Source organism: Fulmarus glacialis, unplaced genomic scaffold (assembly GCF_000690835.1).
Source record: "Fulmarus glacialis isolate BGI_N327 unplaced genomic scaffold, ASM69083v1 scaffold5887, whole genome shotgun sequence".
NCBI classification, from domain to species: domain Eukaryota; kingdom Metazoa; phylum Chordata; class Aves; order Procellariiformes; family Procellariidae; genus Fulmarus; species Fulmarus glacialis.
The window spans coordinates 33,853-55,989 of NW_009221338.1; the positions used below are offsets into that span (position 1 = coordinate 33,853).

The following is a 22,137-nucleotide window of genomic DNA, read 5'->3' on the forward strand; positions in this document are numbered from 1 at the left end:
CCCGTTGGCCAGTTGGGGTCAGCTGTCCTGGCTATGCTCCCTCCCAGCTTCTTGTGCACCTGGCAGAGCATGGGAAGCTGGAAAGTCCTTGACTAGAATAAACACTACTTCGCAATAACTGAAACATCAGTGTATTATCAACATCATTCTCATATTAAATCCAAAACATAGCACTATACCAGCTACTAGGAAGAAAATGTAACTCTATCCCAGCCAAAACCAGGACAATTATTTTGCCACCATATAATGATCTACCTCCAATCACAAATGAGGGGTTCTTTATTGAAAAAAAAACGCCCGGACTTCATGGATGCCCACCACCAGCAAAATAAAGGGTGAAAACACCAGCTCACTTCCGATCGCTCCCCCTCCAGCAAATATTCCACTATATTTTTTTTAACCTTGGACTCTCTCCACTCCGGAGAGCAGAGCCTCATACGGCTAAGCACCACGCAGATGGGTAGTGAAAGACAGCCCAAGCCCTGCAGCAGCTTATAGTCCAGAGGGGTGCGGAGGACCTGTCAGATACACTGCTCCTGCTGCAGCTGAGCACGGTTAAAAGGTTAATGCCTCAAGCTGCTGGTAACTCCCCACCACTGGTCCACTCTGCCATTCCCTCGAATCTACTGTGAAACTTGCTTGTTCCCTCACCAACTGTTTTTGAACAATCTCATTGTAAAAAAAAAAAAAAAATTCATTGAAAAGATTATTTTGGCAGTACTGAGTTAGGGAGCAGCCACACACGCAGTTATGCCGGCAGAGCTGAGGAAGCTGTGATCTTTGAGCTTGAAGCACCCGCTGCCAAAACAGCACATTTTGGTATCCCCCAAAATCCTCAAGAGGCCAAAGAGAATAACCAGCATATGCAGTCATGGGAAGAGATGAAAATTCAGCACAGCTCCCCTGAATCTGGTGTAATAACAAGACCATCTCTCCTCTCCTAACAGTGCTGCTCACCAACAACTCCTCCTTACTTCTTATTCTTGCGCACCAAATTTGTTCCCCCAAATCCTTCCCTTGGTCACCTAGCCTCTCACCCTCTCTCTCACATTCTCCTCCCAACCACGTAATTCTTCCTACTCTGAACTCCAAATTAAGGGAGCTAGTGATAGGATTAACCACTTAGTCTATCTAGTAATTATACAGTTATCTTAACTCTCTTTGTCCGGTCTCCTTTATCGGTCTCTTTAAGTCTCTTTAACAGGTCCTGAATTTACCGTGGACAAAGATAGGTGTAATGTATCACTACATGCTTTGCGGCAGCTTGTATAATGGGATCCCAGTCCCGAGATGAGCCCTGAAAAGAGCTATGCTCTAAAAACCAGCGATGATGCCATAACAGAGATCCTACCGAGGCTTCAGCCTTGGGCATTAAATCTCCAGCTCAAAACTTACACTCCTCTCTCACCGTGAAACTGCAATTAACAGCCAGTGTTGTGCAGTACTTGAGGGACCAAAGACGGCTTAGGCACAGCTTTAACATCATCCCAGCACTTACTTGAACAAAGGGTTTTTAGGTCTTTGTGGTTTCTTCTTTGCGAAGAACGCTGCAAATTCTCTCCCAGAGCTGGCGTAGCTAAGCTGGGTGGACGGCTCTGAGGCAGTGCGAGTGTTCTTCATATCCAGATACTCTGTCAGCAGCATCTGCCAACAGAAGGAAGGGGAACTCAACATTCGAAATAAAACAGCATTATAATATAACTTGAATGTCTAGGATCCTCAGGTACTCTGTAAGACTGGAGGGTTAATAAAAATCTCAAATTCTTATTAACAGAAACCTAGCTTCATTTTCAGAAACGTGATCCTAGTGACTTATATGCCACTGTCACTAATTTGGTAAAAGCTCATTTTACATTACTTGACCAACTCAATCTGCTACAAAACCCTGATGGTACCAAAGGTACCTTGCAAGAAGTCCCCACTCCTCCCAAAACTGATTCTATCAGCAGCAGCAACAGGGAGATGGTGGGTGGGTTGTTGGCTGGCCTTTACAGACTGATTACATACCACAGCTCTTAAAAACGTAAAGGTTAGCAATATTGATCTGTCCAGTTACAAAAACATACTTTATATATGCGTATGTATGCCTGTATGTTTTCTATGTATTTATATGTAGAAATAAAAAACATCCATGCATGTGTTCAGGTAGATGCTGTTGGAAAAAATCCTGGGAATGCTGCAAAAATTGCCCTTTAATAGCCCCTAAACCAAACGTGCTTCTTTTACCATTGAAAATATGAATTCCCACAGCCGTCAGTTCTGCCAATGTAGTATAGGATTGATTTTCCTCTAGCCCAGTATACTCAGTAAGGGGTTGGGGGGTCCCTTTTTGAGACCAGGGTCCCCTTTGTGAAACCCTTGCAGCCCTGAGTGGTGGCCCTGATATTTGATGCTGTTTACGCAACTCCGTGTTGCAGAAGCAGAAACAAATCCCAAGACATTGATTCTTAATTTCCTTGTGTCTGAAGAGGGAAAGAAACCCCTTAAAAATTAACTTTTGTCAGAGCATTCAGAAAGCCTCTATTTATTTTCAGAAAACTCTACCTACTCGGAGGCTATTAGTAATGTGTTCCATTTTAATAACTACCTAGTCAAAGCCCATCAAAGAGAGTTGTAATGAAAGGAATCAGTACTGTGCTAAGTTTAAACAAACTACATAGTAATAAATACCTGGGCAAATGGTATCATGCCCCTAATTAGAAACAATTTAGGATATCTTGGGAAAAAAAATAATACAAACACAAAGAAACTTCAACTCCTAAAACATCTCAATTAAAACTTTACCTGAGCGCAAGCCTTTATAATACATGCTTATTATTAAGAGTAAAAATAATCACTGTGCTAATTTTTAGCAGTAATTTACCAAACAATTTGTATTCACATATTTGCATTTCATCTTCTCTATTTGAATTAATAATGCTAAAATCACCACAAAAATGTAATTAAACCCTCAAACTTAATCAAGTTTAAAAAAAAAAAAAGAAAAACACTTGGCAATTTGTTCTCCCATTATGGATGAAACCTATTTATAATGGCTACCATGACTCTGGTGTCACTGTATATCCAGGACTAGGAAATGTAAAGTGTGTAATACAGTACTTGGCTCCAAGATTACAATAAGCCAACTGAGGTTTGAGCTAGAAACATAATGAATTATCCCTATTCGTTAAAAAGTGAAATAGAGAAAAGATGAGTTTGTGGTTAGATATTCAGAACAGTTCTGAAAATGCCACAGATAGGGAAAAGAAGAGAAAATTGTTAATTTATGGTATTACTAGATAGGCAGGGCAGAATGGCTAGACGCAAGGCTCTAAAAAAGTAAAAAGCTGCAAAAGAAGTGAAAATAGCTGGTTTTGATAACTATTCTCAAAGTTCATCTCAAAGTTATAAAATTCCGGCATAGCAGAAACCGTGCTAGACAGATCAAAGCTCTTTCTGCTCCAGTGCCCTGTATTTAACAGTTACACAAATTCTTCAGAATGAAGTAATTAAGCGTAAGCATGGCTGAGCAGTTACAATACACAGCCAAGCAGCAGAGAAGTTAAGACAGGAGAGATCTTCAATGCACAGTAGATGTGCCTTCCAACTGCAGCATGAAGATTAAAACCCTTATAATTTTTAAGCAATGCGATTAACATGTGGGCGAGTCTGAAAATCTTGCCAGCTACTTGCCTCAAAAAAACAGCCTGAAGTTTTTGTTTCTCGTTGCATTGTGCAATGCATGGCCTTCACCCAATGTCATCGGCCTCAATTTATTCCCTACGTCTGGACAAAGTTATTCAGTTGTTCTGCTCTCATAGTCCTAGTAGAGGATTTTAATAAGTATCATATTTCAATGTTAGAAGTTGTGGCCTGGCCGTGTACTTACTAAAAGCCACAGCAAGCTAGAACTTTAAAATCCACTTAAAAGAAAAACCAAACATTTTCCTGCCTATCTAAGCGAACAGGAGCTTGCCTTAACCAACGAAGTAAGGGATTTCATGATTTGGTCCCATAACACCTGATTAGTAGTTGCTAAGCCATCAATCAAAACCCTTGTTAGACATTAATCACATGGACGTAGAGCAAGATTTATGAGTGACTGTAAAGTCTGCAACATCCCATTCATCTATAACAAGGACTTTGACTTTCTGTTCAATGGTTGAATTCTGCCATCCATGTAGTATATTTATGTCAATGTCAAACAAATAAAGCCGTACGTAAAGCAAGAGAACAAAGCACTCTTTCTCCAACTGCTCTTTGGAAATGGAAATGAATATAAAATGTTTTATTAAAAAAGCAATATTTATGGATTTGGAGGCTTAATTAAATTCTCAAATTTCAAAAGGTCATATCAGTATGTGTAGCCTGTCTATCACGTTGATCCGGTAACAGCTTGCACTACACTGTCTTTCTGAACTGCAACGGGGCAAGAACAAATCTGCTTCTGTGTCTGACTGCTGCATGCACTTGCTGCGACTCTCCAGATCCACATTTTTATTCTTTGGCTGAGCCCCACGAGAAGTTGTGTAAGTCGTTATGTCTTACCATGCTCAAGATTGACCTATGAACAAAGCATGGGCAATAAAACATGCCTGGCCACAGGGCCACAGCTAAATTCGTTCATTATTTGTACCTCTTGTGAGGTTTTAGATAGGAGGCCTGAGCTCTGAATAAGCTCTATTCCATCAATTAAAAGCTGTAAATAGGTATTTCACATCCTCATATACTGTGAATTAAGATGGATTGCTGCAGTGTGAACAGTTTGCTCCATCAGAAAATCATGACAGTTTCAAACTCTACACCATCAGCACTGATTTTCATTATGCCTTCATAAATTTGGGGGGGTCCAGAAAATCAAATGAAAAATAACACCATACCGTGAATTTTGCAAGGGTAAATGGTATGACCAGGTAATTACTGGCCTCTCCACCTCATATTGATCAGGGACAAAAAAAAAAAAAAAAAAGAAAAAAAATCGCAGAACAGATGATAGAAGACTCTATTAAAGAAGAATTAAGGGAGAATAATAGAATTCATGTCCAGTGACACGAATTTACAGAACACAGATCTCGGCTAACCGGTATTCTTATGATGATGACAAATTTAGCTTTAAATAAACAGAGAGAGAGAAAGTTGTGTTTCCAACAAGGATCTGACAAAAGCCAAAACACTAAAAGTCAACACAGCACCTCCTAAAATAAAAACGGGCAGGAACGTGAAAAGATCCTTAACATACAACAATGAGAACAATGAGGAAACCACCGATACTGGATTTTGCAAGGTCCCAGAAATTTTAATTCCTCTTTTCCTTTTGTCCTTTGTATTCCAAAGGAAATACAAGACTATTCCAGAACTCTTCTCTTTTGTTGGATAGAAATCGTCTAATTTTCAGCGTAGGTTTGGTCCACCTTCATTTTTAAAACAATAGTAATTATAAGAAGCTTAATCAGACAATGACAGCACGTACAAGAGTGGCTGCAACAACCCCTTTCCGGACTGAATGGACCAGAACTTTTCCCATTTCAAATTCCTATGAAAATGACTACAGAAGGTTTGTTAATTATAATGTTTTGGGGGAAAAATGGTATATAATAAAGTGAACACAGCATTAACAGAATAATGTAATTTTCTTTCTTATTATTATTATTTTTCATCATATAATCAATCTACTGCAAGAATTTCAATGTCAGCAGAGGTAAATCTCTACAAGGAAAAAAAAGGAAAAAAAAAAATTCAAGTCATGATCCATAGGATTACTGTATAAAGCTGTGACTCTAGCAAAATTTGGGAATATTGAGGATAATCAACAGCAGAGAAGGTCCCACTGTGACGATGGGTGTTAATTAGCTAATTGGAAATGGCTATATAAAGCAGAGAGCTTTGTCAGAAGTAAAAGTTTACAGCATCGCTCTGTATTGGTCTCACATCTGGAATGCCAAATGAAACCCTGGCATTCATAAACAAAGAGACATCAGGGAAAAAGCGGGTAGAAGGGTGCACAAAAGAGGCCTGGAAGTTATAAAAGGCTGGAAGGCCTTTGCTTACAGCAAAACACCAAGAAGCTATGAGCTCAGTCTTGTTAGCTTGCGAAGAGAAGGCTATGAGGTTACTGGATTAGTCTGCAAGCATGCAACACAGAGGGCACAGAACTGATGAAAAAAATCTTCACTAATGAATTTCTTAAAAAAAATCCAAAGGCTGGAAAGTTGAAGCTAGACAGGCTTTGATGAACGGTTAGGCATACACTTCCAGAGCATAATTAACCACTTACATCAAACGTTACACTCTATTGTCTGTCACTGAGTTTTTTTATTTTCCCCAGTCAAGACTGGATGCCTTTCTAAAGCATGTGCCCTCTTTCAAACAGGAATTAATTCAAGAAAGTACCATAGCTTGTTTTACACAGAAGTCAGCCGAGAAGATCACAACGGCTCCTTATAATCTGGGAATCTTAATAAAGCTGTCGCACCATTCAGTGCCAGCTCTCAGGCTCCTGCATGAAGGAACCATTAGTGTTCAAAGTACTATTGCTGCGCAGCACCTTTAGTTACCATTTTGAGTTGATACAGGAAATAAAAGCTACTGGTAACGTTTGTGTTTGGTGAACGGTTTGTGCTAGTGGAAACTTCTCACCCAGGCCTGTCTTTAGCAACCACTGGGCACGAAACTACAGATGAAGGCCACCTCACCTGTACTTTGAGGAAACTGTAAGAGTCAAAAACCCCATAGAAATAATAGTCTCACCATCTGAGAATGTCTGTAGTATTTTGCTACGCAGTACTGGCAATTGAAAACAAGATTTATTTTCAGCTTATTGCTCTGGCACACTGGGCAGCTGCAGAAATGTTGGCATTTCAGCTGTACTGACACACTGTGGACTCCTCCTGAGTTGTATCAGCCTCTGAGAAGGCTTTGGAGTTACATTTTAGTTAGACCTAGCAGGAGGAATCAGAAGCTGAGATTACAAAGCAGAAGAGAGATTTCCTAATGGGATTTCAATGAGGAAAGTTGGTTAAAACCAGAACAGCTGATTCAAATTATCCTACATCCCCTAGTTCAAGGGGGTTGCCCAGAGATGCCTGGTGACAGCAAACCACGGTGCATGCATTAAGGATAGGCACGACATTCCTGAGAGATGGTGATATCCAGCAATAGATGATTTCAGGCGCAATGAAAGCAACGGCAAATGAATCCTGAGGAGAAAACGAAAAAAAAAAAAGCTGGGAGTTCAAGTAGGATGTACTACTGTGACACGCACTTACTTCTTTGTAAACATATGCAATGAGGCATCCTTCCTGAAGCTGTGGAGACGGGAGGTAACTACTAGCGAAGTGCCAGAATAAGGCAAGAAAAGCAGTGGCACTCTATGCGAGACAGTAGTCTATAGCTAATTACCCAGTAATTTGCTGTATCAAAATTCTTAATAATTAAAATGCTGCAGTAATTGTGGTATTTAACCAAAAAAAAAAAGGAACAGTTAATTGAATTCTAAGAGCACTAAGCTTTCTGCCTAAGTTGTACCACATCGAGAACAGGAGCCGAATACACACATGGCAAATACAAAAAAGGACAAAGCAATAAGGTAAGTCTGAAAGAACAAAAACAATTTTTAGGTGCCGTTTAATGCTGCACAACCTGCTTTATCTAATCCTCTTGTTGCCCATGAAATTAACTTAACTGAAACATAATAATGAAAACCTTTCCAGAATTAATTCTCTCAAGGCATCGCCCAATTCCATTACTGTACAAGAAGCAAGAATTCCTCGTTTTTCATTTTTGGGAAAAAGTGAAAAATAACCCCCAAACTATTTAGATAATACTATCATTGCCAGTGCTACTACATTCATTATCAATGCTAATTGTCAATTAGCGCAACTATTACTGCAGACCTGTGAATGTGCATCTACCTCCAGGGAGGAAGGCAGGGAGGGAACAAACCTCATAACTCCTTTAAAAGTACAACTTCTTAAAAGCTCTTTTAATTGGCAATGAATCGTACAGCTGCTTGGATTGCTTTGGAGAGTTTAAAACCAGAACCTTTTCATTTCACAAGCTTTTGATAACACGTGCATGGACTTTATAACCTTAGCACCACAGGCTCTGACTCTACTTGGTATATGGATGAGCTGAAGTCACTTGAGACATATATACTAATATAATGGGTTTCACAGTTGCTAGCACAGCAAAAGGAAAAACCGCTATGTGCTGTCACAGCCGTCAACATCAGGCTGTAGGTTCCTTGAACCAGCCAGCGCTGGCCAGCACCCATTTCATTTCGCCACTCTTTATGCAAGCTGCCACAACAGCTTACACATCTATCAGGAAAGGGCCTTTGGTTCAGTAACAAATGCCCGACATAACGACTTAAATAGTGGTGTTTTCTGCAAGTGTTCGCTAATTAACCCTCTGATGTATCAACACCCCGGTGACATATCATTATCAGGTTGAATAGATTTAAAGTGAAACCCTGGTCCCGCTACAAGCGCCGAGACAAACATCGCTGACTTGTACAGGGCGAGGTTTGTCTCCGCTGACTTTCTCAATTGCTGAGAGCGTGAGAGATTGCGTCTTACCGCTGACAAACACACACGATAAAAGCCCTCTTACCTAACGTTACCCTACCCCCCGGTGCCGCATCAATATTAGAAGTTTCATCTTATACTTGTGGCTCAGAAAACAAGCAGCTAAAAGAAAAAGCTGCTGAGAGACTACAGCAGGTAGCCTTGTCTTCTGCAAGATGTGAGCAGGCACATGATGCTGAAAGAGGGCTGCCTCTTTTCCCAGTCCTCAAGGGGGGCTTTGCGATTGCTTTCTAACTTCAGTGGCTTTAGTATCCACATAACCAACAATGCGGTACCAGCTCATACAAAGGTACATGATGAAGATCATCTCCAGTTTAGTGACGTATAAAGTTTTACGACATTTTCACTGAAATTTAGTCATCTAGTCTTCATAAAGGAGAATGGGAGCTGGGATGTCTTTTTTTCCAGTTTTCCCAGCAGTTCTGCTGTTTTATTTATTTATTTTAATAAAAGAGGAACAAATACTGATGACAAATTTATTTAAGCTACCAACAGTCAACTTGAATAACTGGGTCATAAAACAAACGGATAGCATTTAATTTTCTCCAGGCACATCAGCTGTTCTGCAAATACAGATTATGCTAGCAGAAATTATCCAAATAGCAAGGCTGCTTTCTCATTTTAGTATCAGGCCCTTACCACGAAAACAAAACACAAAACAAAACAGAATGAAGGTGGGCGGCACGGGGAGCCAGTCGGGATTATTCATTTCCTCCAACGAAAATCCACGTTCTGATGCATGCTTCCATAGTAAAGCAGGCGTTTCATCTGCACAACGACAACTGGAATCAAAGAGACCTACACAGGGCTTGGAGGGTTTTGGTTGAGTATTGCACAATGCTTTGGAAGAAAAAGAAATCCTTTTGCAATTTTTGATAAGTAAACCCAATAGGCCTCTGGGCAGTAACTTGTAATTGCTAGGACTGTTTGATGACTACATAGAAACATAAGTGTGTGTATATGTGTATAAATACATGTATGTATATGTACATGTGTGTATTTGTATATACAAACACACACTCATATACACACATACAGGTATGTTTAGCACATGGTTTTTCTGATATGATTGATGAGAACTTGTAAAATACATATGGTCCAGTACGATCCAGAGAATGAATAAGTAGCCAACTGTATCTAAAATGGACCAAAAAGCAATGAACTTCAACAGAAAGGCATAATTACCACCTGCTTCATAGATGGCACAAAATGAAGTCTTTTCCTGCAAGATCAAAAAAAAAAAATCTGTCTTTCAGTTTGACTGGACTTCCTTTTGTTCATGTAGCATATAAAAAGGTCAAGGAGGAGTGTAAGAGTTGAACAGGTAATTGAGTGCAGATTTCTGCTCTGCAATTACAATTTAGCTAAGCTTCACTGGTTCTGCACATTCTGGAGGTGGGGAGGATACAGTCAGAAACTTATGTTTATAACTGAAGTAAAGCTAAACATTTTTAAATTACAAAGAAAGAGGATATATTCACTCACGTTTAGCATCTGCTATACACCCACCTTCTCAGGGAGGGTGTATACATCCTCCATCTCAGGGAAGAAATGTGCAAGTCTAATGCACAGGAGAAACAGTGCGAGGCTTAACCCAACTGATCTGAGCTTCTGCTACTCAAACTGGCTCATACAATACAGCAGCAGCAAAGGGAGGAAAAGGCAGCATGCTATTTAAATACCAACCATGTTAACTCATGGATAATACAGCACACTTCATGTATTTCATGCCTTCAACTAATTGCTTAAGACATCCTGCTATAGTGTAGATGGTAACAGTAGTGTGCCCTCAGTCTTCATTAAATGCCAGCTCCTAATAACAGACTCAAAAAGGGCTTTAATTGCATTTACTCGCAGCTCCTGAACTTTAAAAGTTGTTAATCAGATTTCTATGTAAATGGAATGACGATTAAAGGTTAAGTACAGGTTTCTGAAGTTTCAGCAGTTGAAGACGTATTGCCCTTAACAGGAAAGAGAAACTACCAGCCTTGACAGGAACTAAACATCTTAATTAAATAGTCAGAAGTACAGTACTTATTTCTGCGTGAAGTTCTATTTTCAAATGTCAAACTTAATCAGGCACTTGACAAAAACGTGCAATATCCCTACAGCACAGAAGAACAAAAATGCCTTGGGATTCTTTCCTGAGGAAACACCTGTACGTCTCCCAATCCTCAGCTCCCCAACAAATCCCAAGTTCTCCAAGCCACTTGTCGCAAACAACAAGCAGGAAAGTTTTATGGCTCTACAACTGCAGGAGTCCGGTTGAGAAATAGGATACAACATTTTTCAACGTGTCAGCTTTTCTCCTGTTTGCTCAGTTTATCCCTGTAACAAGCGTCATGCTGCCAAATAAACATAAGGGTCCTCATAAATCTGACTTGCAGAGATTTATTTCCCTAGAGGGTGCAGCCCATCAATTATCACTAGTCAAAAGTATAAAAACTTCTTCGTCGGGAGTAAATTTAGTATATCTACACAAAGCTCTGCAGGCAGCTTGTTGCTCTGTGTTTTGGTGCCGAATACTACTGAGAGCATCCAGGCGTGCTGCTTCCTGCTCCTGAACTTGAACCCTGAGCTACCCAGGACATTCACGCTGACAGAGCAGTTCAAGCCCTGTGCTCCCTCCCTCGTGCTGCTGCTGGTAATTATCTACCTCCCGTATTCGTATCCTACAGACTCATTACTGAAAATATAAAAACTGAATACATCACTCAGACAGAAGTCCTAGCCCCATTTGAAACATGACTTGTGATTTATTCCAATTAACTAGATTCCAGCTTTCAATTCATTTGCAGGGATATATGAATTTTGCTGCACTTGCATAGAGGGCTGTATAGCAGTCACAAACAGATCTAAGTCGGATCCGTGATAGGATACTTCATGCCAAAACATTACAAACTAAGAACTATTTCATCCAATTTGGGGTTCAAATCCTGATCTGAGTGAACAGCAACTGCACCTGGGATTATCTCAGAGGCTGAATGAGGGACTCCAGGACCAGAGACCTTTGCCTTGGGTCATACAGACATCGGCAATCAGCTGCCAGAAAGTCTGACCCATCTATTTCACATACATGGCAATTTGACTATATAGCAAACAAATTAGCACACATCTTCATATACTTCATGCATGTTAATTCATAAAAACTGGAAGGACTTGAATATTTGTATAACTAGATACAAAACTGCAGAATTAGTATTTAAAACTGGATTTTAAATCTGAATCATTTTTTAATGACAAACTACAATCCTAGGAGAATGTATTTTTCCAGTAAGCTATATAGCAGCTATAGCAACTGCTAGCCCACTGCAGCAGTGCTGCATGGGAGAGAAAATTCAGCCAAGGAAAAAAAATGCGTACAGTGGAGGTGACTATTATACTCACAACCCAGAGCATGAAAGAAATTTAGCAGTGGAAGCTGCAGAGACAGACTCTGCCGCTAAGCAGTATCAAACAGTGGGAAAGAAACTGTATAAGGAATAACATAAGTTAATTAAAATGAGTAACAGAACTGCATAGCCACCAGTTGCTTCAGCTTCTTTCAGATCAATTAAAAACTTCACTACAGTGACTTGAAAAAAGGAGGATGAGCAAGGAAGCTTCCACCCACATCTTCGTAATACGCTGCTATAATAGGAGGCATTACCCACAAAAGCGATTTACCAACTAGTGTCAGGCATGCGAAGGAGTAAAAGTGGATTAAAAAAAAAGGAAGTCTGCTATAGTTAAACCCAGTATTGTTGCTTCATTATACATAAAAGGCTTTTAAACAGATCTCGCAGGAATGGCTATGACGTCTCATTTAAGAAGGCCTACACTTTGTAAATTCATATGTTATCTCTTGCATTTGCAAAATTCACTTGAAGACACTTAGATCTCATGCCTTTCAGACTGTCTTAAGAAGACAGCACCAAACTGCCCTGTTTAACAAGCACCAGACTAACAAAAAATGTTTCCCTGACTCTTTAAACTTGTTGGCATTTTCTAATTGACCAAATCCTTGAAGATCCAACCACATCTGAATCTACAACTGTGGCCCAGAAGCAAAGCACCTAACAGAGAGAAACGACCCATAAAATTAGTTGCGTGAAGGGTTTATACAAAAGAGCAGCTAAACACTAGGGCAGCAAATGTAGGCTTCTGTACAAACAAGCCTAGTGACTCCCAAGACGTTGATAAAAGGGCACGTTCCCCTTTGACATCAACCCAGCAGCCACCATTTCAAGCCCAGCTTATAAGGCAACTGACATCTTTGAAATGACATCGGAACTAGAGACCCTCTTTGTCAAACTTACAGAAACTATGGTTTTATATTCCTCCCATTCCCAAATGGATGGAAGTGCGCAGCAGTGCAGGGCTGTCAGGAGTCTGGTTTTGGAGGCTTAGTATCACACTTCAGCAAAAAAAAGTGCCCCTGACCTTATTCCAGAAATACATATTTCCATAATGCTTCAGGGTCTTCGACGTTATTACAAATATCCTGATGCCAGAGGGGGGAGCTCACAGCACAGGCAAGATTCCCATTTTCAGGCTTGGGGGAAAAAACAATAAAAATTTCAAATTGTTCACAGCTCTTGTGCATGAGCCATTCCAGCCATTCCTTTACCCGTCAGGATCGCTATCCCTTCCGCCTTTTATGCTGCTCTACAAAAGGTACAGCACCGGGCCACCAAAATGTCAACGTTAAGCAGATTATAACGTCTCTGAACATGTTCCATTACAGTAGATACTTGAATGCCTTTCTGCATCAGGGAGCCTTTTTCTCCCCCTTTCATCAGCTTATCAAATGAAGCTAAACAGTAACGCTTGCATCTAATGATACTGGGGACCTTGTAATGGGATTAGGAAAAACACCACCATTAGTTTCAAGGAGGAACATGACCTTGAAGACACTTCTTACTCCACGCTTTAAAGGGATACAGTAGGAACAATAAAATTAATTCCGACACAGGGATGAGGAATGGGCAGGGAGAAGCGAGGGGCTTTCAATGCCCAGGTAGATACTGTCTTTCCTCCCGTGTTAATGGCAGGTAAAAAAGCAAATTGATTACCAGGATGAAACCTGGAACAGAGAAGGAAAAGACAGACCCTTCCTAAAGCCAGTCTGAAAGGCTCTTGGCTGAACAAAAGCCGTTTGTTAACCAAGCATCAAACTTCAAACCAGTACGTGCAACCGTGAGTATGACACTACGGTTTCTCCTCCAACACCCTCCGGCACCCACTTATCTGACCCCCCAGTTAGATCAGCGAGTGGCACCGCACAAAGCGCCAAAGGTCCTTGCTGGGACATGGCATGGGGGCTGCGAGCACGCAAACAGCAATGCCAGTTAAGCTCTGCTTTTTCCGCAATCCTGACAGATAGTGTCGTTCGACTCTTCAATAAGGACTCTGTTGACAGCCGCACACCAGGACAACTCGCCTGCAATCCCACCTGAGGCCTCCGGCTGGAAAGTGCTGAACCCCCCAGCTTAATTTCTGAAGTACTTCTCAGCACTGAGAATACTCTGCGCCCTGTTGAAACACATTCGACTTGGCAAGTGTTCAAATTATTTTAGATAAAATTTCTCCAGCAAGACCTGCAACCATTGCTTTTGTTTACTCAGAAAAGCATAAGTGCTTCTGGAATCACTATGTGGCTTCCAATATCCAAACCAATCATGCATGTCATTGTTTCCTTCAGTAAAAACATTTCTTTAGATTGCCAAAAGGAAGTGTAAATGCAATAGCAACAAGAATCCATTTTAAAGCTAAGAGCCTGACAAAAAAACCACTTTGTATTTTTATAGGATCTAAAGCAAACAATATACCGGTGCTGCTGCTCAGAAAGGAGCCCCTCCCAAGCAGCACCATGACATCTCCGTCCAGCCTTTTACTACCTTTACTGCAAAATGCCTCTCCTTCATTCTTCAAGATGCAGGATGTGAATTCATCCATATTTTCCCCATCAGGAATCCCAGAGCCTGGTCCTTTCTGCTGAAATTCTAGCTCCCATGAACATCCTGAGGCTACTGCCATACAGTCAATTTTTAATGATAATATTCTTCGGTTGCACTGCAATTGCACAATAGAGGTGAGGATTTCGGGTTTTGTGTGTTGAAAAGTGAAAGAAAACCAGGGCAATATATCAGGTCAGCAAGCAATCTGGTCCAGAGGGCTGGATATTTGAATTCAGGTTCCAGCTCTGCTCCAATCTCTCTGAATATTCATTTTACTGGTGCATGGTATTGAACAGCATCAAAGACAGGGACCGGTACAGAGAAGTCCAACCAAAAGCTACACTGTCTGGGAGAGGAGTAAAAAGGCAGAGTGCATTTGTACAACACCTTAACCCTTAAAAAAGCCAACACTAAATCCCCCACTGACATCAAATCCTAGGTTCACACAGAAGTCTTTGCAATGTGTGTGAAACTGGCAGGGTGATGCCACTGGGTGGAGCCAGGATAAAGCAGATGGCTGCAACATAAATTTCAGTGCCCTGCCAATTTTGCTACCATTTAAGTGCTGGCTTTCTCAGAAGAAAAGCTGCCGCTACCATGGCAAATTCTGTCCCTTGAGATTCAACCAAACCCCCTGCACCAATTCCCTGCTGCTCCTAAATTTCAGAGATTAAAAGTGTATTTGTTTACTCAGAACACTGCATAGACACCGGCCATCACTTCATGCTGCCATAATAATTAAAACCACCTTCTTGCATTCCCTGTAACACAAAAAACCCCAGAGGATTGTCAAATTCAACTCAGCTGATGAAGGGACTACCTACCATTTCAAGATTCTGGGCATTCATTTTAAAATCTATTATGTTGTAATCTGCAAAGCCCATCCTTCATGGCACACGACTACAGTCAGACATGCAAACCTGGCTCAGTAATGCCATAGTAGATAAGTCTGTGTGTCCAGTTATGCCATGGTGCATTTAACATATATTCATATAACTTTAAAAAAATAAAGTACTGAGTGGTTTCTAATCATGAACAAGAGTTAGAAGAAACGAATAGACAAAACCTGCACTAACTTGTCTCCATTTCAGCTAATTACTTGTGAGGGTTTTTTTAAGACATTTGTGACTCACAAGGGAGTCTGTAAATTTACTGTCTTCGGCAATCTAATAATGTTGGCAGCGATGAGAGTTACCTATTCACTGATGTGTGGCACCAATCTATCTTCAATGGATTAAAAAACCCTGTTATTTAAAGAGTTCTCCCTCCCCTTTTAGTGTGCACAGCATCTAGTGCACAGAATTTCTTCAAATGCAAAAAAAAAAAGAAAACAAGTAAAATTAGAAAACAAGTAAAATTACAAAAAAAGTCCACAGAAGTTGATAGAAAAGAGAGAGGGAGGATGCAAGTAGTTACGTTACTCAGCTGGATAACATGGCAGGGAGATTTTGTCACTTTTATTTACAACTGATAAAACAGGGAGGCTTAGAAGAGACTACACAGGATGGAACAAAGCTGCTGGACCAGGAATCAAAGAGATCCAGAGAATATTTTCAGCTCATGTATCAGTTTGCAGCACAACCTTCGTTTCTTCTCTTTCTCAAGTCACATTCTTTGTCTCAAGCAATATTTAACAGAGAATTTTTGCTGAATATCTGCTCGGTGTCAAGTGTACTAGGGGTCCGATCTTTGCTGGAGTCTCTTAATATTACTGAGATGCAAATAAAAATGGCACTGAGAATAGATGCATCTGTAACGTGGCTCCAAGGAAGGGCAAAAAAAATCCAGGACCGTAGTTACTCCTACAAATGCAATCCCTCGCAAGGTAAGATGGTAAGTGAGAGCAGGTCCCAGTCAAAGAAAGACAAGGCAACGGTCACATTTTAAAATACACTGTGCACTTTAAAACCTACAGACATACAAATCACTGTCAAGTATGAGCCAGCAGCTCCCAAGTGCTTCCTTATTCCCTTCCATTAGTCTGCTGCTTTTCCCCCTGATCCTATCAGTCATAAATGGAGGACTAATATATACCTTTTTTTCAAAAAGTTTAAATGCATCACAGTCCAAGTGTAAATAATTTATAAATCAAGGCAAGTAAGATTCTGGTACATGGCTGAAATGAGGATAAAGCTTTTAAGAGGAGGAAGATGCGTGCACATCCATATAAACATACACACAGTTCGCCACCGCCAACAAAGACTTCACAAGGAAACCACCATTCCCCCTCCTTCCTCCTTCAGATTCCCTTGATTTTAATATTGGTCCTTCAACCAAAAGCTCATTACTAATCCAATTTTAATGTCACTTGAATTCTTACAAATAAGGAGACCACACAGGGAGCTGATGATTTTAATTCTGGCACTTAAATCAGAAGTGCAAAGTTAAATGCAACGCATACCCTCCCTCTTTCGTTAATTCTACATTTAATTGCAATGTCTTGTTCTTCCAAATCCCAACTTGCAAGGCAGTATTTAGAACTAAATCAAACAGGCAAAGTTTCAAAGCTTTGACAACCGGAGAGTTGGTGGATTGGCTCTCTAGCATTTCATCCATCATTGTGGATGGCAGGACTATAATCCCAGTGATTTTCCTGGAATCACAGAAAATTGGAAGAGACCTCAAGAGATCACCTAGTCCATCCCCACGCCCCAAAGAACCAGTTATGTTGTCATGCCTGACAGATGCTTGGAAGTTTTTAAGGATGCTACACAACAGCAATATAACATCCCTAAATCATTCACTGCTTACATACACTAGCCATTAGGTTAGACATAAAGACAAGAAATGTTCGAGTCTCCCTTGTCAGTCTTTAAGCTCAGTACTTCCAACCCCATCATATCCTGGAAAACACGTGATTCCCCTCCTCTTTTCAACTCTCTTGATGTATTTGAAAGCAAAGGCCTCCCTCCACCCCTTAGTCTTCTCATCTATACGTAAACGGATTGTTCCTTTTCAACTCAAGTCATTTTCTTCCTAAATCTCTGATCATGCTGGTTGATCTCCTTTGAATTCCTCCCTATTCTTTGGCTTCTTCCTTGAAACCATGATCAAAGAAGACATAGGACCACACCTGAAATCTTTTCAACAATGACTAGAACAGGATTATTTCCAGTTGTCCTGCAAGCCATGCTCCTCTGGTACGCAGTAGGGCAACACTTGACTTTTTTTTTTTTTGGTGACACACTGATTCACATCCCATTTGCGACCCCGTGTACCACACAACTCCTCTGCCAAAGACGAGACATACCCAACTATTCACTTCACATCCATATACAGAAAGAGCCAAATGCATACTTCTCCTTTTAAATTCAGCTTATTAAGATCTTCCAAATTCTAACTGCATTCTCCAATACACTTCCAAGCCCCGCCTTCCAGCATGGTATTTGCACATTTTACGATTCTCTGCTGCATTATTCAAGACATTAACAAAAATATTGAATAGTACGAAGCCCCAGGCAGAGCACTCAAAAGAGCCATTAGATAAATCCCTTAATAGCAAACCCTTCATAACTTCTCCTTTTCCAGCCAGTTGTTTACCCCACCTCATTACAGTTTTATTGACATCGTAGTTCTGCAAAGTCAGTTATGAGAAAAAGAGTATGAAACGCTAGCAGAAGGCTTACTGTCGCCAGGACGTAGGCCACCCACTGCTCCTCCCTCCTCCACAATCCCTGCCACCAGCTTTCGGAAGGAAATTAAATCAGTTGACAGCTTATGCTTGACATACAGCAACAGTAATTTTTCCTCTGATTTTATATATTACTTAGACAGTTTATAGGTTTCTACTTTTTTGGGGGGAAGTCAGAGTTAAAATAACTGCTTTAGAAGTCCCTGGGTTCTCCCCCTGATTCTCTGACTCCTTTTTTAAAAGGCTGTGTCTGGATTTTCCTTTTTATGGTTTTCCAGAATCTCCTGAGATTTTTGAAAGATGTTATTCTCCTTGGATGAAGGTGTTGCTTGTGCTATGATTATCATGGAGCAGAAGGGAGAATAATGGTGACGACCAACGTCAGGTTAGGGGGAAAAAAAGAAAAAAAGACAGAGATAAAAATAAAATAAAATACCACAAGTCCTCTAACCCCCTCATTTAAATCCAGGAGGGTTCTTAAAGGGAAGGGGAGACTGGACAAGACCCACTGAGAAAGCCCAATGAAGTCTTGCTGCAACTCAATCCTTGGTTAGACCTTGTAGAACGGGAGTCTGTAGTCAGTACGTAACAAAGAAACGGGGGGAAAGGGAAGAAGAAATACATGCACTTATTGAAAGAATAAATCAGTGAATTTTGGAAGCACTGTATCTTTTCATGTCGTAATACATAATCTGCCTTTAAAGTACTGAATAGCAGAAGAAAGTTATCCCATAATTGCTACATGTTTTGCCTGGGATTTGAGGCTCCTCGCATTGTCGTTCGTTAACAGCACGATGTATTCTTACACTTCTCTGACAATAAAATTCATTTCTTTTTCAGCTGCTCAGCAGATGGCATGCGAGAAGGCTGGTTTTCTGTGGCACTGGGTCTCACAGTTGATTCATTTCATGTATATCGCAAAACATAGGCTCCGGCTGAAGCGTCTCCCATGGTGAGGTCATTCACAGTACCACTCTCCTCTGTAGGTTTCTATACATTTATTATCCTACAGTCTTTCACTCAGAAGCGGCGCTAACCAGGACACGTATCTACACCAAACCTGTAGAAATGCCCAAAGCTAAATTTTAATCTGCCAGTCAAATGTGAATTATCAAGGTTTTAGAGAATGAAACTCGGACAACACAAAAGCAAAGCTCTCACATGGGCAATCAGGCTAAAAATGACACCAAATCTAAACTGCTACTTTTCCTATTCTCAGCATGTTTTCTGCATTTAGGATTTTTCTTTTTTTCTTTAAGATTTGGTCTTCATTTTCTCTGGATGGGCCAGATTTACTCTGGCCACTTCTCTAACAATTAATTCAGTATTAACCTTCCAGAATGAAGATTATAAAAGAGGACAATATCCTCCCCACACATCAACCTGTCTTTACTCAGTTTGGGCCTGCCAAGTGGCATTAAAGAAGGTATATGCAAAACAAACATTAAAAATGTTTTGTCATTAAGTTACACGGTCTTGCACCACTGGATTTCATAGTATTTTCTTCAGATTTGTCCCAACTTCTCAGATAAGTATTGATTTCCTCAGACTTGAACTCATTTATGGTACTACAGAAAAAGGGATAGTAGAACGACAGCTAGCACAGACGTGGATGAAATTCTCTGCAAGCAGAAAATAGAACCCACAGAGAAGCATCTAAACCACATGGATTTGACTTCTCTATTTAAATTTGACATTTGTCAGGTAGAGCAGACAAGGAGTTTCATTCATTTCCGTCATGTGTAAATCTGCCCATAACAAGCCTGTGGGAAACATGGACTGTTGCAACATGACCAAAGATCTACCCAAGTGCCTGCGTTCTTCAGTCCATTTCTAGTTACACATTTTAAACCCATAAAGAGATAATAAATTATGAAGATCATGGACCTTGGCAGAGCAAGTTTTGATTCAAGCAGCAGTTCCTCCGTTCAACTGCAGTCCCATGAAAAACCTACCACTTTTTACCCGTTACCTGCCTCTTAGCTGGGCTGAAGACCTTTGTGTTTCATATTCTTAGAATCATTGGAATAGTTTGGGTTGGAAGGGACCTTTAAAGGTCATCTAGTCCAACCCACCTGCCGTGGGCAAGGACATCTTCCACTAGATCAGGTTGCTCAGAGCCCCGTCCAACCTGACCTTGAATGTTCCCAGGGATGGGGCATCTACCACCTCTCTGGTTTCACCACTCTCATCGTGAAGAATTTCTTCCTTATATCTAGTATAAATCTACCCTCTTTTAGTTTCAAACCATTCCCCCTTGGCCTGTCGCAACAGGCCCTGCTAAAAAGTCTGTCTTACAAGACCCTTTAAGTACTGAAAGGCTGCAATAAGGTCTCCCCGAAGCCTTCTCTTCTCCAGGCTGAACAACCCCAACTCCCTCAGCCTTTCTTCATAGCAGAGGTGCTCCAGCCCCCTGACCATTTTTGTGGCCTCTGCACCCGCTCCAACAGGTCCATGTCTTTCTTGAGCAGGAACTGCCACCTACCCTTCCCATGCCACCCATTATTTTATCACGTTCCTCCTTATTTATTCTCTTCCTAAAGGAAGCAAGCCCAACTTTTTCTACCTCTTTTCAGATGGCAGTTTGTAAGTGTGTTATCATCACCCCTGCACCTCTCCTAATCCCTTCTTATTCTGCAATATCCTTCAAGTTGAGCACAGACAATTCAGGGCAGACACTTACAGATGAGGCTTGCAGCATTCATTTCTATAAAGGCAATGTAAAATTTAATTTGATATCCATCCGTTATGCACCCTCGCATCTTCCTAGTTTGGACCACAGTTTGCACGTTAAGAGTAGACTGCCACTGAGCTTTCTAAAAATGACACCCACTTTCCTGTCTTTGGCTAATTTAGAACCAAGGAAGCTCAACAAATAATTCTGTTTTCCCCCTCAAGACACACTTGCTAACTTATTTAAACATCTCGCAGATTCATCAGTCCCTTCTTGTCTCAAAGAACTCAGAAGATTTTGTGACAGGCGTCAAAATTTGCTGTCCTCCTGCACAGACCTTTTTGAAGACCACTAATAAGCCTGATAACCACCACGAGAGTCATCAGAATAACAGAGTTAACCTTTCTTCTTTCCATTATGATACTTTTTCACTGATTATTACTTTATGTCTCCTGGTCAGTTTTTTAATCAAGTTAAAAAAAAAAAAACACAAAACAAAAAAACCCTGCATTTCAACCACTGGACACTTGGATTTGTTGGCAAGTTCTTTACCCCTTGCAAGTGCACTAAGTGAACTACAAAAAAACCCCAAAAAACCCGAAAACTCACAAAAGCCAATTTTCCCCCTACAGAAATAATTTGTAGAATCTTTTGTACATGTAAATAAAACATTTCTGCTTATCCTCCAATCCTCAGCTGGAGGCTTTAAGGAGAGGCTGCTTATCTTTTCTGGCATCTCAGTGACTTCATACTTCTCCTTCCTAAAAAAGTCTTCTGACATACTGCCCTCGAGCTTAAATTAATTTCAAAGTTCCTTCTAAAGCCTCTAGCTCTGCCTGTATGTCTTTATTATCAGAGGAGAAGAGTTTCTGGGTAGCTTCCTCGTCCGCACGCTCAAAACCAAAGACTGGTTTCAGAGAAATCATTTAGCTTTCCCGTAATGTTCTCTTTTTTTAACACATAATCTTGTACAATTCAACAAAACCACTATGTCTTCTGCAGGCATCTTGCTTTTAACGGTCTAAAGATAGATCAAATATATGTGATCCCTAAAACCCACAACAGTTGTCTTCACTTCCCTCCTACTGCCTGCTCTAAAAAAGTATTTCAGCTTATTAGCTTTCCTAGGGCTTGATTTCTAAATTTTAAGTTATTTGCCCCAAATAAACACACCTCCAACCTTGGCAGCTGTACTGTTTATCTATTTGCTGGTTTTCTTTCTGTTCAAAGGAATATGATTCCAAGACTGGACAAGTGAAAACCAGCAGCCAACTAAGAGTTTTGCTTCCTTTGTCTGTTTAGGACTTTGGAATTTAGCCTTCTATTTTA

The 22,137-nt window shown here is 40.6% G+C and overlaps 1 protein-coding gene across 1 annotated transcript in view; it reads right to left on the reverse strand.

Annotated features, from left to right (window-relative positions):
* The window catches only part of EXOC4 (exocyst complex component 4), a gene marked incomplete at its 3' end in the record, with an annotated part of 67,819 nt that overhangs the window by 4,219 nt on the left and 41,463 nt on the right, over positions 1-22,137 (reverse strand). The window contains exon 5 of the mRNA XM_009581077.1: positions 1,499-1,644. Coding sequence (XP_009579372.1) covers positions 1,499-1,644 — 146 coding nt within the window. The remainder of the gene's footprint in view (positions 1-1,498; positions 1,645-22,137) is intronic.